Source organism: Spermophilus citellus (genome assembly GCF_964194105.1).
Source record: "Spermophilus citellus genome assembly, chromosome: 5".
NCBI classification, from domain to species: Eukaryota; Metazoa; Chordata; class Mammalia; order Rodentia; family Sciuridae; genus Spermophilus; species Spermophilus citellus.
This window is the reverse complement of record NC_138186.1, coordinates 43,051,361-43,068,982: the sequence shown is the minus strand read 5'-3', so window position 1 is coordinate 43,068,982 and position 17,622 is coordinate 43,051,361. Positions and strand designations below refer to the sequence as shown.

The following is a 17,622-nucleotide window of genomic DNA, read 5'->3' as shown; positions in this document are numbered from 1 at the left end:
TTGAATTGTTGTTCTCTTATATAAGTAATGTTAATAAAGATTTGCATTGGAAAATTAACAAGGGAAATAATTTACAAGCATTTTTGGACATTACAATATCTTCAGAACTCCGTTCCAAACAAGTGTTATGTCAACTTATAATAAGGAGCTAAATTATTTGCTTAAGTATAAACATAATTCTTTGTGAATATAGTTAAGCACTTTGATATACCAAATTCAAACAAACATAAAAATAAATAAAATCCCCAGGGAAATCTTTGCCAGTAGGAGAAAAACGTTACAACCTCTCAATCTAAATCACATGCCAAAGCTGATATTTAGATTCCAATATCACATATAAATCTAAAATCCTTTGACATTTTATATGACTTAAATATGCATTTTAGCTCAGGCTTGCAGCATCCCTTTGTCAGGAAGGTGGTCAATTATTGCAGGGTTGGAGCAATTCAGAAGTAACGTACGATGCCAGGCTTTGTAGCCACGGGTAGTCAGGTTATGAGAGTCTACCCTTGTAACAACAGAGAAGCAAATAAAATTTAGAGAAGTTATACATTGGAATTATGTATTTCCATTGTGTCTTTAGAATGAAGAAACTCTCAGGACTTGGGATGTAGCTGGCGGGTAAAATGCTTGCCTTCCCAGGAAAAGGCTCTGTGTTCAATTCTCAGTACTAAGAATAAAAATAAACTAGAATAAAGAAATTTTCAAGCTTTGCTCATTTGTATTATTAATGAAATGTCCTCTGATAAAATGATGCTCTTTTTTTTTTTCAACCATAGAAGTCTTTTAAGGTCTAATAGGAGTAGGACTCAGTTAAGTTGAGCAATAAGGACCAAAGTGTTAGCAGAGACTTTATTGTGATCCTTAACTCCAATTTATCATTTCCACTCTACACTCCTTAATTTCAAATTATCTTTTCCACTCTACTTTTCAGGGAGTGAAAAGGAGTCTGTGGAGTACACATTATTTGAGATGATAGGAACTAACTTACAGAAGAATAAAAGAAAACAAATTCTACTTTAAGGATAGTTATATGCTCATGTTTTCACAGAAGAAATATGGAGGTAGCTTAATTGTAATGACTTAAATGGATTATTGGTTTAATTCTTTTTAATGCAGAAGCTTATAAGATAGACCCATGTCATCAGTACAAGAAAAGAGGTTACAGGAAAAGCATATATTTTACAGTGAACATTTGTAGATTGCATATTGGAATAATTTGTATATTGCAAACAAGAGAGAGTTAAAAGGTAAAAAACTACTAAATACATGTTTGTTTTTATAACAACCACAGGACAGACTGCTGAGCAATCTGTCATAAAATTTACTTTTAGTTTCCAAACTTTTCCTGCAGCAAGAAGAGATGGCAGTGCTTGGAAGTGGGAAAACTAAAACTGAAAACATCTCAGAAACAAAACTTCTCTGTAGAAACTGCCTTTTTCCTGGGTAGAGTCATGCTAGAGGCATCCTGCCAGGGAGATAGACTCCTTGCCACCTAAGCATACTAGCATGAGCATATATAAATCAATCCTTCTATCACACAGTTGAAAGCTGAGCAAGCCTACAGGTGACGAAGAAGGGTCTGCAATGATTCAGGCTCACCTCATCTCACTAGTCTAAGAGAAGAGAACTTATTTCTTTCTAAATGAAGTACAAATCCCATAGTAGTAGTTTTGTTTGGCTAACAGGGTCATGTGACTCAGTGTCCATGAGTTTCCAGAGGGCTGTATTGATACCCTTTTCCCTAGAATCCATAGAGTACAGCAAGGCCATTTTCCCAAAAGGAATAGTACCACTAATTCTAGACTGGAGAAGAGATGATGGTCATATGCAATCGAAGCAATGTCTTCCTCAAGTGACAACACCGCAGGAGCACTGTTGGAAAGAAACAGAAATACAAAAGGTCTGATTTGCTTCTGCCATGTACTTGCATATTTTAGATATTTAAAAATTTTAGTGAATATTAAAAATGTACAGATAAACAGAATAATCTCCAAGTCCAGCTTATTTGAGGTTCTCTCAAACACACACACACACACACACACACACACACACACACACCCACACACACACCTTCAGAATGCTCAATGAAAGAAACCAGCCTTCCTCAGTCTTAGGTATGAAATGAATGAACCTTGGGTCCATTTATAATATATGGGAATTGTCCTAGAGATTCTGTGTATGATGAACAATGTTGATAAACTAGCCAACTATATATCAAATAGGCCATATTGGAGATATAACCAAAAGGATTGGTGCCCTTAGGGAGCTTTATATTCTATCTATCTTCTCTAAGCCTTATCCAGGCTCTAAAGTAAAAGATCTTAAAATATTTTGTAGCAAAGTTTTCCATTAATTTTTTTCCCAAATGAAGGCTTTACTCAGCTGTTCAACATATACAGCAAATAAAAGTAAAACTACTTAGGTTGAGTGTGAGTTTGGGAAGGGAGCTTGCCAAGGCCCAGATTCTTCCTGCCATTATTCTTGTGTTCAGTCAGAGTTGATCTAACCAGTGAAGGAGGCAGGACTCATAGATGTTAAAAGTCTTATTGTGCTGATTTCTATGCCAAATTTTAGTCTGACAATATGATTTTCATAGTAATTTTTAAATGTGGGAAATTCAACCAAAATTCCCTCAAACTGTAATGATTTGCTATTAGAAAACAAGTAGAACAAATCTTAAAGAACAAAGAATAAAGTATAGAAAAGAAAGTGTTTGCTTTTAACAATGGATATAGTACCATGGAAGAATTGGATAAGCAAAACTTAGACAATAAATCCAAACCTTTCAGTAGAACCCAGCTCTCCCATTGATATAAAAAGCATTCCAGGGATCATAGAGATTTTGAAATCACTGCAGAGGGAATACAAATACAGTTTGTAGAGGTTAATTAGGGCATTAGAGGACAATATTGCTTTTGGAAAGTTTTTTTTTTTAAATAAGTGGATTGCAGAAAGATTTCACATAGATTTCTGAGAGAAAACAAATGAGTTTTTGTATTTAAATTTAAATAGTTGAAACAAGTTTATCCTCATGTAATATGCCTTAGAATAACTATGAAGATCATCATATATACTGCCCAAAATACAAGAGACATTTTTTTTTCCTACAACTGAGGCAACTAGAGAATTAAAGCATATAGAAGAGAGTTTTTTTTTTAGTCATGTGGCAATTCTTGAAAGTGATAGATGAAGACTGGTAGCTTGAAAAGGGTTAGACCAAGCTGATGTCATAGTGTTTACTTCCAAATGTTCAATGACAGTAAATGTATTTCTCTCCAAACCCTAAGAGCAGCTTAAAGATGTTATCTAATTAATCCATTGCTTTAAAAAAAATGGTACTTATATCACCCCATGAGATAGTCATCTGTTCTACTGCAATTATGCTGAGAGAATCAAGGAATCTATGACAAAGGACTTGTCATTCATCCACTTAGCAAACAGATCCAAGGCAATGTCACTATCTGTAACAGGTGTTGAGAATAAGCAGCAAATAAGATATAATCTCTGTGAGAAATGCAGAGTTCAAGGTAAAATAGATATAGAGATCCTGTCAGCATGATATGGGTATTCTGATAAGTAACTACAACATTGTCTTTGGAAAGATAATTGAGAGGATGTTCAGGAAGGGTTTGTCATCTATAGGGAACCTAGATATACAAGTTGGCGAGGAGAGGAGAGTGATCAAAGAATGTTCCAGTGAGAGGGGACACAATATGGAAAACTCTAAGGGCCAAATACAAAGGTCATGTTAGAGGCTCAGGGATCATTCAGTGTCACTGAAGTAAGAGTTAGAGAAGGGGTGTTATGATACTATGCTGACGACATAAACAGAATCTAGACAATGAAAGGCCACAAAGAGCATGTCAGGGATTTGAGGCATTATATAAGTTTTTCAAGCAAAAACTGATTTTTGCTGGATCTGAATATAAAACAGATTGTTCGTACTGGAAGTGGAGAAGTGTGTGAAGGTGAGCAAGACTGTATGCAAGGAGAAGAATCAAGAGGGAACAGTTCTTCAGTAACAGAATTCAAAATTTCATTGGGACCAAACAGAGGTAGCAGAAGTGAGGACAGAGAAAACTGCCCCAATACAACTGGTCTTTATGAGGCCCAGCAGATAAGACTTTGCAGCAGGAAGGACAGAGTCCAAAAGAAGGGAAGTAAGAAGCCTTCTGGGTTTTGGTCTTGGCATTGGGTGTCCTTAAATGGGGAAGACAGGCTGGATTCTGTTTGATGAATTTAGTTTTTAACATGTGGAACTTGGGGTTTCTGTGATTCCCCAAGAGAAATTCTTGTGTTTTCTCTATTATTTTCTTTACTTTTTAGGTACTAGGGATTAAACTCAGGAGCACTCTACCACTGAGCTACATCACCAACCTTTTTCATTTTCTGAGTCAGGGTCTCTTTAAATTGCTGAGGCTGGCCTCAAACTTCTGATGCTCCTGCTTCAGTCTCCCGAGTAGCTGTTATGATAGTTGTGCACCACACACCTCTTGGAATTTTTGTTCTTATCATGATCCTACTTTGTTGAACGTAACTGCATTAGACGAAATAGGACAAATTGAAGGAAAGATTATATACTGAAGGCAAATATTGATGAGGAAAAGGGAGAGAATTGGAAAAGAAACCACTGAGCCAGTGAAAGAAAATGAAATGCCAGGTACAGCGGCTCACACCTGTAATCCCAGCCACTTGGGAGACCAAGACAGAAGGATCACAAGTGGAAAGCTAACCTTCACATCTTAGTGAGACCCTGTCTGAAAAATAAAAATTAAAAAAGGACTGAGAATGTAGTCCAGTGGTAAATCACACCTGGGATCAATCTCCAGTACCAAAAGGGAAAGAAAAGAAAGAGAGAAAAAAGACACTACTCAGTGAAATGGAATTACAAAATCATAGTTATCATAAGTATTGTGAGTAGTTTTCCTCATTTACAAGATTAAAGAAGCAAGCAACACCTGAATTGCATGTTGTCTGTATAAATTCACGTAGGCAGAGCATGAACACCTGTGTGTACACAAAGAAGTCAGTGGAAACATGAGTTTAATAGAAAATAAGGTCAGACCACCTACCTGACATGGGTAGCCAATAAGATTGGCTGTCTTGACTTGATTGACCTGATTGGCCTCAGTGTCAGTGTTCAGATCTTAAGGACATATGTACATCTCATATTGAATATTCTGAGGTTTCTTGACAGGTGATTTTTAGTGACGAAATGTTCCGGTTCTGAAAGACTATCGTTATTATGCATGAAACTTTGTTGGTCTATTTTTTTTAACCATCATGACTTACGCAGAATGGAAATACTCTTAATTTAAGATTTAATGGATTTTCTTTTCCATGTAATATATACTAGATAATTGTCCAATCTTGACAATGTAAAAAATAAAATACAAATAACAGAAGTTGAAAGAACTCAGAGGGGGCTGGGGTTGTGGCTCAAGTGGTAGCATGCTCACCTGACATGTGTGCGGCCTGGGTTCGATCCTCAGCACCACATTAAAAAAAAAACAAAGATGTTGTGTCCGCCGAAAACTAAAAAATAAATAATTCTCTCTCTCTCTCTCTCTCTCTCTCTCTCTCTCTCTCTCTCTCTCTCTCTCAAAAAAAAAAGAAAGAACTCTGAGGAAGAGTCCAAAGTACTAATACCTGTATGTTATAAAGCAGAGAATAAAATGAGTGTTTATGATTGATGGAACAAAAAATACAAATATGAGTACTATTTAATGTTCAAATATAAGAATTTAGGAACAAAATGATAGAAAGCTTGTATGCTATGTCACCTACCGATTAAAATATGGCTACCAATTCATCACAGTGCTTGGCTGTAGTCATGAATATGGTATGAATGTGTGTGAACAGAGATTGTGTCAATCAGAAAGAACATACCATTAAAATGCACTATTGTGTTCCTAACAAAGTCAAGGGAGACAGGTCCACTTGTGAAAGGATCACTCAAAATACATTGAGTGAGAAACTTTGCTGAAGGTCACATGCACACCATGTGTTATGGATTGGGGTTCTTGAAATGTTCTGTTACAGAGGCAATGGCTGTCTTGGGAATAGTAAATGGAGAGCATATTAAGAGAGAAGGATTACCTCTGAACTGAAAGGCATTTTTGCAGCAATGAACCTTTTGGAATTGTATGTCTTACAGGGGTCCTTCACTCTTTTTCAGGGTCTCGTGAGTTTAGGGCATTCACAGTACAGGCCAGCTTCCACTCCCAGGCTTGGTGTTATTTTCCTCAGATTTCACTGTCATGATGTAGAAGATGGAAGATGGAAACGACAATGCCTGTCTGAAGGAGCAAGTGGATTAGGGTTCTTGAAATGTTCTGTGACAGAGGCAATGCTATCTTGGGAACAGTGAATGGAGAGCATGTTAAGAGAGATAGATTACCTTAGAAGTGATAGCCAATTACAGAGCACTGAAGTGTTAGGAATTGGCAGGTCTCAAGTAGGTCTTTCTTTTCTTCTCTGACTTAGGTCTTTCATAGTAAAGGCCAGCATCCACTCCCAGGCATGGTGTTCTTTTCTTCAGATTTCAGTGTCATGATGTAGAAGATGGCAGAAGGAAACGACAATGCCTGTGTGGAGCAGCAACTGCATTAGGGTTCTGAGAATTTCTGTGACAGTCAATGGTTGTCTTGGAAACTTTAAATGAAGAGCATTTAGTAGAGATGTATGACCTCAGAAGTGACAGCCAATGAAGGTGCACTGAACTGTTAGGAATTGGCAGGTCTCCAATGGGTCTTTCTTTCTTCTGGGGGTTCCATGACTTCAGGGCATTCAGAGTACAGGCCAGCATGCACTCCCAGGTTTGGAGTATTTTCCCCCAAATTTCACTGTCATGCTCTAGAAGATGGAAGATGGAAATGGCAATGACAGTTTGAAGCAGCAGCTGGGCTAGTATTCTTGAAATCTTCTGTGACAGAGGCATTGGCTATCTTGGGAACATGAAATGGAAAGCATGTTAGGAGAGACATATAAACTCTAAACTGAAAGGCATTGATGGAGCACTGAACTGTAAGGTATTTTCAGGTCTCAAATGAGTCATTGTTTCACTTTCAGGGTCCCATGACTTTTGGGTCTTTCATACTAATGTTCAGCTTTCACTCCCAGGCATGGTGTTCTATTCCTCAGATTTTCAGGTCATGATGTAGAAGATGGAAGGTGGAAACCACAATGACTTCTGAAGTAGTAACTGGATTAGGGTTCTTCAAAAGTTCTGTGACAGAGGCAATGGCTCTCTTGAGCACATTAAGTGAAGAGTGTATCAGGAGAGATGGATTACCTCTCAATTGAAAGCCACATATGGAGCACTGATCTGCTAGGAATTTGCATGTCTCAAGTGGGTCTTTCTTTTTCAGTGTCCCATCACTTTAGAGCCTTCATAGTATGGGAAGCTTCCACTCCCAGGCATGGTGTCCTTTTCCTCAGATTTGACAGTCATGATGTAGAAGATGGAAGACGGAAACAACAATGCCTGTGTGAAGCAGCAACTGGATTAGGGTTATTGAAATGTTTTGTGACAGAGGCAATGGCTGTCTTGGGCACATCCCATGGAGAGCATGTGAACAGAGATGGATTACCCCTGAACTGAAAGCCATTGATGGAGCAGCACTGTAGTGTTAGGAATTTGAAGGTCTCAAATGGGTCTGTCTTTCTTTCTTTTTTTAGTGTCCCATGAGTTTAGGGCACTCATAGTACAGGCCAGCTTCCACTCCCAGGCGTGGTGTTCTTTTTCTCAGATTTTACTGTCATGATGTAGAAGATGGAAGATGGAAACAACAATGCCTGTGTGAAGTACCAACTGCATTAGGGTTCTTGAAATGTTCTTTGACAGAGGCAATGGCTGTCTTGGGCACATTAAAGGGAGATCAAGTTAGGAGAGATGGATTACCTCTGAAGTGAAAGCCATTGATGGAGCACTGAACTGTTAGAATATTACATGTCTTAAGCAGGTCTTTCTTTCTTTTGATTTCCGGGTCGCATAAATTTAGGGCATTCATAGTAAAGGAGGGCTTCAACTCCAAGGTGTGGTGATCTTTTCATCAGATTTTACAGTCACGATGTAGAAGATGGAAGGCGGAATTGACACAATGACTTCTGAAGCAGCAACTGGATTAGGGTTCTTGAAATGTTCTGTGACAGAGGCAGTGGCTCTCTTGAGCACATTAAATGGAGAGTGTATCCGGAGAGATGGATTACCTCTGAACTGAAAGCCACTATGGAGCACTGATCTGTTAGGAATTTGCATGTCTCAAGTGGGTCTTTCTTTCTTTTTCAGTGTTCCATGATTTTAGGGCATTCATAGTATGGGAAGCTTCCACGTCCAGTGGAGGTATTCTATTCCTCAGAGTTTACTGTCATAATGTAGAAGTTGGAAGATGGAAATAACAATGCCTGTCTGAAGCAGCAACTGGATTAGGGTTTTTGAAATGTTCTGTGACAGAGGCAATGGCTGTCTTGGGCACATTAAATGGAGAGCATGTTGGGAGAGATGGATTACCTCTGAACTGAAAGCCATTTTGCAGAAATGAACTGTTGGGAATTGTATGTCTTACAGGGGTCCTTTACTCTTTCTCAGGGTCTCATGACTTTAGAGAATTCACAGTACAGGCAAGCTTCCACTCCCAGTCTTGGTGTTCTTTTCCTCAGATTTCACTGTCATGATGTAGAAGATGGAAGATGGAAATGACAATGCCTGTCTGAAGGAGCAAGTTGATTAGGGTTCTTGAAATGTTCTGTGACAGAGGCAATCCTATCTTGTCAATAGTAAATGGAGAGCATGTTAACACAGAGAGAAATTACCTCAGAAGTGATAGCCAATTGCAGAGCACTGAAGTGTTAGGAATTGGCAGGTCTAAAGCAGGTCTTTCTTTTCTTCACTGACTTTAGGTCTTTCACAGTAAAGGCCAGCATCCACTCCCAGGCATGGTGTTCTTTTCCTCAGATTTCAGTGTCATGATGTAGAAGATGGCAGAAGGAAACGACAATGCCTGTGTGGAGCAGCAACTGCATTAGGGTTCTGAGAATTTCTGTGACAGTCAATGGTTGTCTTGGGAACATTAAATGAAGAGCATGTTAGTAGAGATGTATGACCTCAGAAGTGACAGCCAATGAAGGTGCACTGAACTGTTAGGAATTGGTAGGTCTCCAATGGGTCTTTTTTTCTTCTGGGGGTTCCATGACTTCAGGGCATTCAGCGTACAGGCAGAATGCACCCCAGGTTTGGAGTATTTTCCCCCAAATTTACTGTCATGCTGTTGAAGATGAAAGATGGAAATGACAATGACTGTTTGAAGCAGCAGCTAGGTTAATGTTGTTGAAATCTTCTGTGACAGAGGCAATGTCTATCTTGAAAACATGAAGTGGAGAGCATGTTAGAAGAGACATATAACCTGTAAACTGAAAGGCATTGATGGAGCACTGAACTGTTAGGAATTTTCAGGTCTCAAATGGGTCATTCTTTCTTTTTCAGGATCCTATGACTTTTAGGTCTTTCATAGTAAGGCCAGCTTCCACCTCGGGTGTGGTGTTTTTTACCTCAGAACTTCAGGTCATGATGTAGAAGATGGAAGGTGGAAAGGACAATGCCTGTCTGAAGCAGCAACTGCATTAGGGTTCTTTACAGGTCTGTGACAGAGGCAATGGCTGTCTTGGGATCATTCAATGGAGAGCATGTAAGGAGAGATGGAGTACCTCTTTAATGAAAGCCATTGATGGAGCACTGTACTGTTAGGAATTGGCATGTCTCAAATGCCGCTTTCTCTCTTTTTTTTTCTTTTTCTTTTTCGGCGTCCCATGACTTTAGGGCATTCATAGTAAAGACCCGCCTCCACTCCCAGGTGTGGTGTTCTTCACCTCAGATTTTCAGGTCATGATGTAGAAGATGGAAGATGGAAATGACAATGCCTCTCTGAAGCATCGGATTAGTGTTTTTGAAATGTTCTGTGACAAAGCCAAAGGCTGTCTTGGGAACTCTCAGTGGGAAAGCACCCCTTGAGACGTCCCAGTTGCTATGGGAACCATCTGTTCAAACAGAGGTTCTGTGACACTCATGGAGTTCTTCACTTCTTGACCATGAGGTTTGGATGCCAGGTGTGGGAGTTAGAAGTTTATCAAAGCAAGCTGGTCATCATAATCGGGTTGCCCCTATTTATGACCCTGGTTGGGCTTGCTTTGCACAAACTTTCTCCCAAAACCCCTTTCATTGATCACACTGAGATGGCTTGTGGTCATTGCACTCCACAGTGTAATAGCCTGTTTGGGTCCCATCTCCTGCCACCTGCAGGGTGGTTGATTGAGGAAACCAGATGAGGGGCCATGGGGGATGAGAAAAGACAGAAATCCAAGGGGTGAAAAAGCTGGAACTTGGTGTCCATTACACTCTGGTAGAGTGCAACGGTCAGGAGCCAGCTCAACACGTTTGTTACACAAGTTTTATCCTTAAAAGGTTTTTTTGTGTGTGTGTGAGAAAATTTGGACAAAGCCATCAAAACCAATGTCATATGTATGACCAGTCCAATTATGAGTAGCAGCTTTTGCCCATAACGTTCCACCGCTGAGCCCTGCCACCTGAACCACAAGTTCAAGAACTGAATACCTCCCTAGGTGGAACAGGTCTTAACCCAAGTAACTGGGCAGTCTTGACCAGCGCCTTGCATCAAGAATTCCCACGAGGGGCATCACCTCCCGGGACAATTAGAGAAAACCCTAATTTAGTCACTGCTCCCAACAATTGCCTAGATGTTATTCTATATGTCCTGAGGACATATAGAAGCAGCAGTGTTGCTGCTTCATTTTGGTTCTAATGACTGGGTTCCAGTTGGAGCTCACTGGCAATTTTCGAAGCCGTATTTTTGAAGGCCTTTGATTTCTTGGATATCGGCTTTAATCGGACCCCGTTGAGAGATAGTCTGGGGAGTTTACATACCTCCATCTCCCACTGCACCACTTCCTCGGTGTACCCATCTCCATGGATGCAGAAGAGCAGAAAGGGCGTCTTGTGCATATACTGGCAGTTGTTGGCATCCAGCACCCTGCGGATTTCCCTCATGATGTCACTGGGATCCATGGCACTGGTGATTTTCATGCTCCAGGTGAAGTGCAGGGAGCGAGGTTTTGCTTGTTGGTTCTCCTTTCTCTGCTCAGCAGAGACATGATGACTTGAGCCCTTATATCTCAGGGTCTTCTCAGACTCAGCTGGAGGCCTTCTTGTGAATTTAGATGTAAAACCACAAGTGGTGCCTCTCGGAGTCTGGGGCAATTCTTCAGCTGGATGGAAGCAGCTGGGTGAGGCAAGAGGACCTTCGCGTGTTGCAGTTTGGCATTCCCGGGGCTGGCGGTGGAACATTCGACGAAGGGCACTGGCTCTGGGGAAGCAGATGCAGCCCCGGGTGGAGGTACTTGGGACACTGTGGGTTGAAGTCGCTGGAGGGCTCTGAGCAGGGAAGGTGCTGTTGTTCTGACCATTCCGGCTAACTGAACGTGTGTCTGCTTTTGTTGTTTTGCGGCAGATATACTTACTCCACAGTGTCCTCCCTCCAGATGGTGTGCTGCTCTTGTAGGCAGCAGGCATTTTCTTGAATTCAGGAGTCTCCAGCTCCTTGGGACTGATGGTGATCCCAGGTACGGGCCTGGCTGGAGAAATTCCCTTTCCTCCCACAGCACTGCCGCCGGATTTCTGGGAGGCCATTTGATGTTCTCTGAGGTGACTCTGGGCAGTGCTGGTCGGATATGGCCCAGTTCCAGCATGGTCCAGGGACTGTGTCTGCTTCTCAGTGGAAACGCTTCGCTGCACTTTGCGTTGAGGAGGCCAGCTGGTGCTCTTTCTGAGGACCCTGCTTGGCTGCACCTTAGCCAACGAGATGTTTCTGTGGGAGACGGCCACCCCTGGACCAACAAAGGGTTGGAGGACATCAAGGCCTCTGTTGATCCACCTGTCTCCCATAATTTCGGCCAGGGTGCTTCGCTTAGTTGGATTGAGCACCAGCAAGCGTTTCAGCAGATCTTCACATTCTGTTGACATGTACAGAGGGATTCGGTATCTACCTTGTAGCACCCTGTCTCTGATTTCTCTGACATTGTGCCCAACAAAAGGAAGCGACCCGGTGACTAGGGTGTACAGAACCACGCCAAGACTCCACACATCCACTTCTGGACCATCATACTCTATGCGCTGGAAGAGCTCTGGAGCTGCATAGGGCGGACTGCCGCAAAACGTGTCGAGTTTACACCCAAGTGTAAACTCGTTGCTGAGTCCAAAATCGGCTAGCTTGATGTTCATGTGCCCGTCTAATAACAGATTCTCCGCCTTCAGGTCTCGGTGGGCGACCTGCTTTTGGTGACAATATTGGACTGCAGACACGATCTGCCGGAATATAGACCTTGCCTCCTCTTCCTGCAGCCTTCCTTTGTTGGCCAGATAGTCCAAAACTTCCCCTCCACTGGCGTACTCCAGGACCAAACAGAGTGCTTTTTCGCAGTCCAGAGCTTCATAGAGCTTCAGGATGTGTGGGTGGTCTAACATCTTGAGGATTCTCACCTCTCTGTACATCTTTTGGAGGACTTGTGGCTTCAGATGTCTCTTATCGATGATCTTGATTGCCACTTCTTTATCTGTGACGACGTGACGGGCCAGCACGACTTTGGCGAAGGCCCCCTTGCCGAGGGTTTTCAGGACTCTATAATCTCCAATGCGAGGCTGTTCACCTGCAGAGGAAGCTGTGGATTTTCGGCGCTGTGCTCCAGAGTGCCCGGTCTGGGAGGTGTCTTCTGCCCGTCTAGCTCCATGCGAGGGGTGCATGGTTTGACCCAAGTTGATGATCGATGGGTCTGGGTGTCACTGGAAAATTTAGGATAGGTGAGGGCTAGGCAAGGACAGGGGGTGGGGGAAAACAAGGAGAGAGTTGGAGATGGGTTGGGGAAAAAACAGCCACAACTGCCTTTTACCAACAAATATCGTGCCCAGTTCAAAAACTCGCTCTGGGAACATCAAAGGCCAAAAGGCAAATGAGGAGTGGTTCTAGGTCCACTCATTTCTAGGATTCTCATTCTATTATCTCCTAGGCAGTCAATGCAGTCATAAAGGTACTGACTGCATAAAGAGGGGTCATATGCACCCTAAGTGGACCAAGGACCCAGGCGCTTGGTCTGTCTAAGGAACTTGACAGTTTGTGGGTCAAGACCTGATGAAAAAGAGAACTATTTTTTTTCCACAAATATTCAGCTGGACATAAACACACTTGACAATTCAATTTGGACGGTGAAGTTGATTGGTGAAAGCACTGGGGTTGTAAGAGTGGTCCACTTTACCTTTTGAATATAACCCTGGCTGCTTATTTTAAAAGGGAAATGTTTTTCTTTCCCCCTTCTCCCTTTCTCTCTCCCTCACCTGGGGGCAGGGAACAAGATTGCCTTGAGTTATCTGTTCTCCACAGGAAGGAGAAGTCACCAGAAGAACTAGGAAGTGATGATCTCCCAGATAAACTAGTTAATCATAACACACCATCAGGATGCACCTGGGAACCCCTGGTCAGGGCACACCTGGAGTGGAGCCTTTGAATAGTCTCCTTAAAAACCCTCTGTTTTCCCTGATGGGCAGAATCAAATCTTCTGGCACAGGAGTCCCCTGTGTTTCCCCTTTGCTGGCAAAGCAATAAACCTCCTTTTACCTTGATCTCAAAACCTTCTCCTCATAATAATGAGGAGCAATAGCATGGCCATCAGGGACAAGGCCCAGGTTTTTGGTAACAGGTCAGGGACCCAGGCTCTAGTGTATTGCTCATCTGCTTTTTTTCTCTAGTGTCTTTCAAAAGTCTTCAAACCTCCTTTATTCAATAATTGTAGGGGCCGCAATATGCAAATACTAGCTTCACCTCTCTTCTTTGTAAAAGTTGTCTTGCATTTCTGCCAAATACCTGTATCTTTAAAGGAGATTATTAATTTACTTCAGGTACTGAACATGTTGGCTTTTTAATATCAGTAAAGAAACAAAATGTGTCACACATGTGGCCAGTTAAGACTTCGGAGTCATTCTCAAAATCAACCCGGGTGCAGTTTCAAGTGCAGCCGTAGTCCATCTGCTGAAATTTTATTTCTTACCCTATGGCATGAATTTTGGAAATTAGGTCATTTTGTGAACAAATACAAAACATTCAAAAATGTGCCTGGCATTTGGATTGTACTCATCAAATACTTGTGGAATAAATGGTTTACCATTGCTTTGTGTTCTTAATTACAGAAAAATGTGTGTGTTTATAGGGGCACATGCATATTGCTGCAGCATTTCCTTGTTAATAGCAGTCTTCTTGTCCATATTGAATGCTTTCACACATTATATTCTAATAGTGCTACACACAACTGGTGTCAATTTAACTGTGTCTACCTTGTGTTTTGTATAGAGTTCTTGCTGCTTCGCCCCTTTTAACTCATTTTTCAAATAGATATGTTTTTTTCTCTTCTTTTCTCATTGCTCCTCCCTAATTTCAGGGGAATAGGATTAGCTTTTTCCCCATTTCAGGCAGATTTATCTCTCCTTGAGTTCACACCCACCAAAGGAAGGAAGTAATCCACACATTGGGGATGGTACCAGAAGATCTCAGAAATCACTCTCTCCCAAATTAACAAGTGAATTACAACTCCAGACAGGGATCATTTGCAATATAGCCTTTGAATTTCCTCTTTAAAAGCCCCCTCTTTCTGATTTTGTACAGTATCACAGCATTTAGGACCGGAGTGTCCTGTGTTTCTCCTTTGCTGGCAAAGCAATAAATCTTGCCTTTCCTTTTTCTCAAAATGTTGTCCTCATTATTGGATTGGCATTGGGGACCTAGGACTGAGCTTTCCACAATATCAAGATGATATAAAGAATTCAAAATTCATTCCTATTTACAATCATCTGATCGGTATCATATGAGACCACCAGATTTTTAGCATAACTTTTATATGATTTCCCCCATTTAAATGACTGATACTGTGAATAATTTTACCTTTTCTCAATAATTCATCTTCATCTTAACAATATCAATAAGTGGTAATTGTTTAATGTCATTTTAAGGTTTTTCATCTTAAGGACCTTCCATCAGGGGCTTTCATTTGATCTGATAGATTGTTTTCTTTTTATTTCTTGTTTTATTGATTTTAAACAGCCACTGACAAACTTAAATTATTTTGTCTGAGTTTTATGGGGTGACCAGATAATATTCAAACTGAAACATTTTGATTATGGGACAAAAAGGGCACAAGAAATGTTCAATAATAAAATTATGCATTTTTATAATATTTTATATGGGATGATAATTAGCTTTATTTTCTCAGTATATCTATACAAATGATACTGTTAAAAACTTATGATTCTACTAAAACAATAGTTCCTTTTAAAATAAATAATGGTTTTATTTACTATAATGTTTCTAGTCAAAAACTCATTTAAAAAACCATTTTGTAACAATGAAAATACCACAAGTCTGTATGTACCAATGTATCCTTATATTAGTCATAAACTATTTGAATCATATGATAGTCCTTTGCATACACCATGTTCTTTAATCAGATTCTTAACCTCATGTGTTCCCTAATATCATGTCACAAGTATGTTTCTGAACAATATATTTTCAAACCATGATCTCACTTAAAAATTTCTATACATTTTCTAAAATCTTGATCGTAGTTTACCATTTCTTTGTATTCTTAATTACCAGAAAAGAGAGAGAGAGAGAGAGAGAGAGAGAGAGAGAGAGAGAGAGAGAGAGAACGTGTGTGTGTGTTTGCGCACATGCACATTGGTGCAGCATTACCTTGTTAATAGCAGTCTTCTTGTCCACATTGAATGCTTTCACACATTATATTCTAATAGTGCTACACACATCTGGTGTCAATGTAACAGTGCACCTTGTGTTTTGATTAGAGCTCTTGCTGCTCTGTCCCTGTAACTCATTTTTAAAATACATATTTTATTCTCTTCTTCTCTCACTGCTTCTCCCTAATTTCAGGGGGAACAGGATTATGTTTTTTTCCCCATTTCAGGAAAATTTCTCTCTCTTAGAGTTCACACCCACCAAAGGAAGGATGTAATCCAGACTTTGGGGATGGTACCAGATGATCTCAGAAATGACTCTCTCCAAAATTAACAAGTGAATTACAACTCCAGACAGAGAACATGTAGAATGTAGCCTTTGAATCACCTTTGTATAAGCCCCCTGTTCCTGCTGATAGGCAGAATCACAGCCTTTGGGACAGAAGTCTCCTGTGTTTCTCCCTTGTTAGCAAAGCAATAAGCCTTCGTTTTCTTTTTTCTCAAAACCGTGTCCTCCTTATTGGACTGGGCTTTCAACCATATCAAGATGCTACAACGAATTCAAAATACATACTATTTGCAGTTAGTAGACAGGTATCATTTGAGCCTACCACATTTGTACAATAACTATTAAATATTCTCCCCCATTAAGTGGCCGATACTGTGAATACTTTAACCTTTTCTCAGTGACTCATGTTCACCTGTGGCAACATCAATAAATGTAAGATTTCAAGCCTCATGGGCCTTCCATAAGGTGCTCTCAATAGAGGTCTGACAGATTATTTTGTTTTGTTGGTGTTGTGTTTTGGTATTAAACAACCACTGAAAAACTTAGATTATTGTGTCTAAATTTTATGTTGTGACCATATAATTTAAGATTTAAAGTGAAACATTTTGAGAGTTAAAAAAGGAGGGGCATAAGAAGTAGTCAACAATAAAATTATACATTATTTGGAACATTTTATATGGGCTGATGATCAGCTTTATTTTCTCACTATGCCTTTACAATGGTATAGTTAAAAACTAATGATTCTAGTAAAATACAACAGTTCCAGTGAAAACAAGTAATGGCTTTATTTAATACAATGGTTCTAGTCAGAAACTCATTTTAAATAAAATATTTCATGCAAATTAAAATTCTACAGTTTCATAAGTACCAAAGTGTCTTTAAAAAATATAAAATCTTTATATTGGCTATAAACTCTTGAAGAATGATAGCTCTTTGTATACATCCATATCCATGCTCTTTAATCAGATTCTTAACCTCATGTGTTCTTTAATCTCATGTCAGAGATATTTTTTTTCCGAAGAATATATTTTTAAAGAAGATCTCATTTAAAAATTTCAGTGCATTTCCCACAATCCTGGTCATGTTTAAATTTTGTGATTAATATTATTTGCCTATACTGATTTTCTCAGTCGACTCTTTTCAGCATATTATATTTTTAATCAGGAAAACAATCTTTCTACAATTACTGATATCCCTGTTAAACTCAGTGACAATTATTATAAAGAATATCTTAGATTCAAATTTTTATTTAAAAATGTGTGCTTACTTTAGCCAAGTATTTTTATAGGTCTCCCTTCTCTTCAAAGTGCCTCCCTTCATCTAATGTTTTCACCATGCAAAATATGCTAACATGTTATCTCTGTTTATGATTCTTTTTACATTAGTGCCAAATTTAGATGGTATAAATCTATAATCTTTATTTCATGTCAATAAGGCTGCTATGATTTGATTCTGTGTCCTTTCCAAAATTCACATTGAAATTTAATGTCACTGAAAGAATATTATGAGGTAAGTTTGTTGAGGTGAT

The 17,622-nt window shown here is 40.0% G+C and overlaps 1 protein-coding gene across 1 annotated transcript; it reads right to left on the bottom strand.

The window, feature by feature from the left end:
- Nucleotides 1-10,816: 10,816 nt before the first annotated feature.
- LOC308650319 (MAP/microtubule affinity-regulating kinase 3-like) lies at nucleotides 10,817-12,814 on the bottom strand (the record flags this gene model as incomplete). Its single annotated transcript, XM_081296386.1, has 1 exon — nucleotides 10,817-12,814. One exon carries the CDS (start codon nucleotides 12,812-12,814, stop codon nucleotides 10,817-10,819), a length of 1,998 nt encoding a protein of 665 aa, XP_081152512.1.
- Between the last annotated feature and the right edge of the window lie 4,808 nt (nucleotides 12,815-17,622).